Genomic DNA, 3,694 nt, shown 5'->3' on the forward strand with positions numbered 1-3,694 from the left:
TCTCCAAACTTTCAAATTACCTCCCGCTAGCGTCCGGGAGGGAGGCCCTGAGCTTTTCGATGTTGTGTCAAACCAAAGCGTGTTCCACTCCCCCGCCCCCAAGCCTGTCTGATTGCTTCTCTTTAGAGCGAGTTTGGCCTTTGCTCCAGATTGACACCAGAGGTTTAGTGTCATGTTCAACAGAAAGACGAGCTGGATCTCGCAGTACAAAGGCGCCCTCGGCTACCCCATTCAGTCACAGACTCCGGTTCGGTATCACTGTCTAACATTAACACTCCTAAAAGTCTGACAGCTCCGGAGTGTCATTTTGCAAACCAGATAGTACCGGAAATGGGAAGCGTTCAGCGTTGCAATTGAAAGTACAACTGTGGTTGTACTCTGGTTCGGCATCTGACTCGTCCGCGGCACCACTCGACCGCCCCTTTCATCCTGACATTAGCAAAAGTGAAGCAATCCCCCATCTGCAGCATCGGTGTTGGCCGAATGGACTGAAACAGGTGCCCGAGCTCAATGTGGGGAACAAGCCTGAGCAGATCTCAGAGCTGGGCCAGGGGCAGGGCTCTGCTACTGACGGTTCCGTTTAGAGCTGGGGAGACTTGGTTGCATTTCAGGTTAAACCGTCCTGGATCCTGCAGTCCAGTCCACAAGCAATGAGAGGACTGCTGGAATCTGTTTGCAGTCCGGGGCACCCGTGCTGACAGCTGTAAACCAGATCGCATCGAAAAGGGAGCAAGTGCCTTGGTTTGCCAATGACAATTCTCATTAAAGTGCCGCTGCTTGGGCTCTGCTTCAGACCGAGAGCCCGCTCCCTGTTTCGGGAAGTCCTCTGGGACCGGGCACATGAAAGGGAGGTGGACGGGGGTAGGGAGGAGTGGGGAGCAATGCCCCGGACCGGGGCGGACGGCGGAATCGCCAGCCTTTCCGAGGCGGTCAAACTTGGTACGAAGAGCCGCTGGCCCCGGCTGCAGATGTCGGGGCTGTGCGCCACTCCGGCGCAGGGAGTGAGATCCCAGAGAGAGGACCCCGAACAAGTGCGGACGGGGCGGGGGGGGGGGCGATAAATCGTCTTCACTAAATTGTAACGTTTTCAAAGCCAGTTTTGAAGTTTAACGACCCGGAACAAGCAGGGCTGAGCTGACTGGGAGAATCCTTCCAGCTGCTCACAGTTTCAACATCCAGATCCACCGGGTGAGCCAGTCACTAAGTGATCCAAAAACCCCTCTGCGGCAAGAATTTAAACACTTGGGGGGGGGGGGGGGTTCCCAAAGAAAAGTAACCGGCACTGAAATCGATACTGTCAACTGACGGGTTCGAGAACTGAAGTCCCCAAAATAGTTGTCTTTTTAAATTGAATTCTGTAGAGGGAACACACCGGGTTTTTTTTTAACTTCTACATAGTGAAGGTGGACGAAATGCGTTGAGAAAGTCGGGCCATTGATCATTGTAAGCATGTTTATTTCTTTTTTTAAGCTGACAGGGCCAGTCTGAAAGGCAGAGGGCTGTTTGGCAGCTCTCCCCTTGTGCGTGTTAATGTTTCCCAGGGTTTAATATACTTTCACTCTCTTGCTGCTTTGAATATTTGGTTTTAGACCGGGTGGTATGACCTCCTATCATTTGGCCTGTTATCTTGGGGCAGCCTCCGGAGCTCTCAGGCTGTTCACTTTGCTGCTTTTGTTTTGCTTTCTATTTGTAAAAGCAGCAGCTTTCTCTCTCTCTCTCTCTCCCTTTGCTCTCCTCCTCTCTCCTCCCTTTCCTCCTTCCGCGTGGTTGCCCTGCCTGCATGGCTCCAGAGAGCAATGAAAGAAATCCCCCACCAGGCCCGGCCACCCAATCACGTGCCTCGGATGCTGTTACCCGGCCAGGGTTGCCATAGATCCTCGCATCAATCAAGAGGCGGGCAGCCAATGGGAGGCCGGGGCCGGCGTGCACACAGCGTCGGCTTTCCCAGCTCGGGTGCTGCAAATGAGACGAGCAACGGTGCAAGTTGTCAAAGGCTCGGCTCGTTTAACAAGTCAGATCACTCCGGCTTAGCAAGTCATGGCGACCACAGCATCTAATCATTACATTACGAGCAGCAACATCCTCACCTCCAACTCCATCGTGCACGCAGAGCCAGGGAGCATGCAACAAGGGACAGGCTACAGGGATGCACAGAAACTGGTCCAGAATGATTATATGCAAAGCAATGGACACCCTCTCAGCCACGCTCATCAATGGTTAACGGCTCTCTCTCATGCCGAGGGCTCCCCGTGGTCGGCCGGCGTGCCGGCCAGCCCCCTCGGCCAGCAAGACATCAAGCCCTCGGTGCAGGCGGGGAGGGACGATCTCCACAGCGGGGGCACCCTGCACCACCGGCCCCCTCACATGGTCCACCAGCACGGCAACCACCACGGAGCATGGGGCAACAGCACATCAGCCCACATCCCCAGCATGGCATCCAACGGGCAGAGTCTCATCTACTCCCAGCCGGGCTTCACCGTCAACGGCATGATCAACCCAGCAGGCACCCAGGGCATGCACCATGGCCTCAGGGAGGCTCACGAAGATCATCACGGGGACCATGCTCAACACCACCAGCAGCATCAAGCACACCACCACCACCAGCATCAGGGTCACGATCACTCGGACGAGGACACTCCGACCTCGGACGATCTGGAGCAGTTCGCCAAGCAGTTCAAGCAGAGGAGGATCAAGCTCGGATTTACCCAGGCCGATGTGGGACTAGCTCTTGGGACGCTGTACGGCAATGTCTTCTCGCAGACCACCATCTGCAGGTTCGAAGCGCTGCAGCTCAGCTTTAAAAACATGTGCAAACTCAAACCCTTGTTGAACAAGTGGCTGGAGGAGGCTGACTCTTCGTCTGGAAGCCCCACCAGCATAGACAAAATTGCTGCCCAGGGCAGGAAGAGGAAAAAGAGGACCTCTATCGAGGTGAGCGTCAAGGGGGCTTTGGAGAGCCATTTTTTGAAGTGTCCCAAGCCCTCGGCCCAGGAGATCAACTCTCTGGCGGACAGTCTGCAGCTGGAAAAGGAGGTGGTCAGGGTTTGGTTTTGTAACAGAAGACAAAAAGAGAAGCGAATGACTCCTCCCGGAGGAGCTCATCCCGGAGCCGAGGATGTATATGGGGCCAGAGACACTCCGCCGACACATCATGGGGTTCAGACTTCTGTACAGTGAATGACCACTTCTCTCACTTTTTGTTCCTTTTATTTGTTCTTTTCTTAACGAACAGCTTAAAACACTGGACTATCGTTACGATAGCACACGTTAATGATGTGTTTTGACCTATACAGAAGGAGCTCGCAGGCAAATGGAGTGAGTATATAAATAATAAGAGGCACTGATATACATACCTTTACAAAACTGAGGCAAATAGACACAAAACTGCCTGGAAAGAATGTGACCTGAAAGGCTGCTATAATTGATAATGTATAGATCCACTGTGACAGGCGGGGGCAAAGGGATTTTTTTTTGTAGGAAAGCAGGGGAGGTTTTGGCCACGAGCTGCGGTTTTGTTTGTTGGAGGAAAAGGCAAAAGGAGGCAACAAAAAAAGGCAATTCCAATACACTGCTGTCCGGACTAGCCACCGTCCCAGTCATTTTTTTTTTTAACATCTCAACCGAGTGGGAGATATTTCTCCTGAGCGTTGATTGTGTGAGACGAGAGTCTGTGTGCTCTGTGTATGAAAATAAG

At 53.1% G+C, this 3,694-nt stretch overlaps 1 protein-coding gene across 2 annotated transcripts; it reads left to right on the forward strand.

Annotated features, from left to right (window-relative positions):
- The first annotated feature begins 2,022 nt into the window (after window positions 1-2,022).
- On the forward strand, window positions 2,023-3,177 carry pou3f2b (POU class 3 homeobox 2b). 2 transcript variants are annotated; one of them, XM_078541317.1, is made up of 2 exons: window positions 2,038-2,478; window positions 2,512-3,177. In XM_078541317.1, exons 1-2 carry the CDS (start codon window positions 2,038-2,040, stop codon window positions 3,175-3,177), a joined length of 1,107 nt encoding a protein of 368 aa, XP_078397443.1. The 2 variants fall into 2 exon arrangements, with proteins under 2 accessions (XP_078397444.1, XP_078397443.1); XM_078541318.1 differs by having other exon boundaries at window positions 2,023-3,177.
- The last annotated feature ends 517 nt before the right edge of the window (window positions 3,178-3,694 follow it).

The sequence above is a fragment of the Cetorhinus maximus genome, chromosome 5 (genome assembly GCF_964194155.1).
Source record: "Cetorhinus maximus chromosome 5, sCetMax3.hap1.1, whole genome shotgun sequence".
In the NCBI taxonomy this organism is placed as follows: domain Eukaryota; kingdom Metazoa; phylum Chordata; class Chondrichthyes; order Lamniformes; family Cetorhinidae; genus Cetorhinus; species Cetorhinus maximus.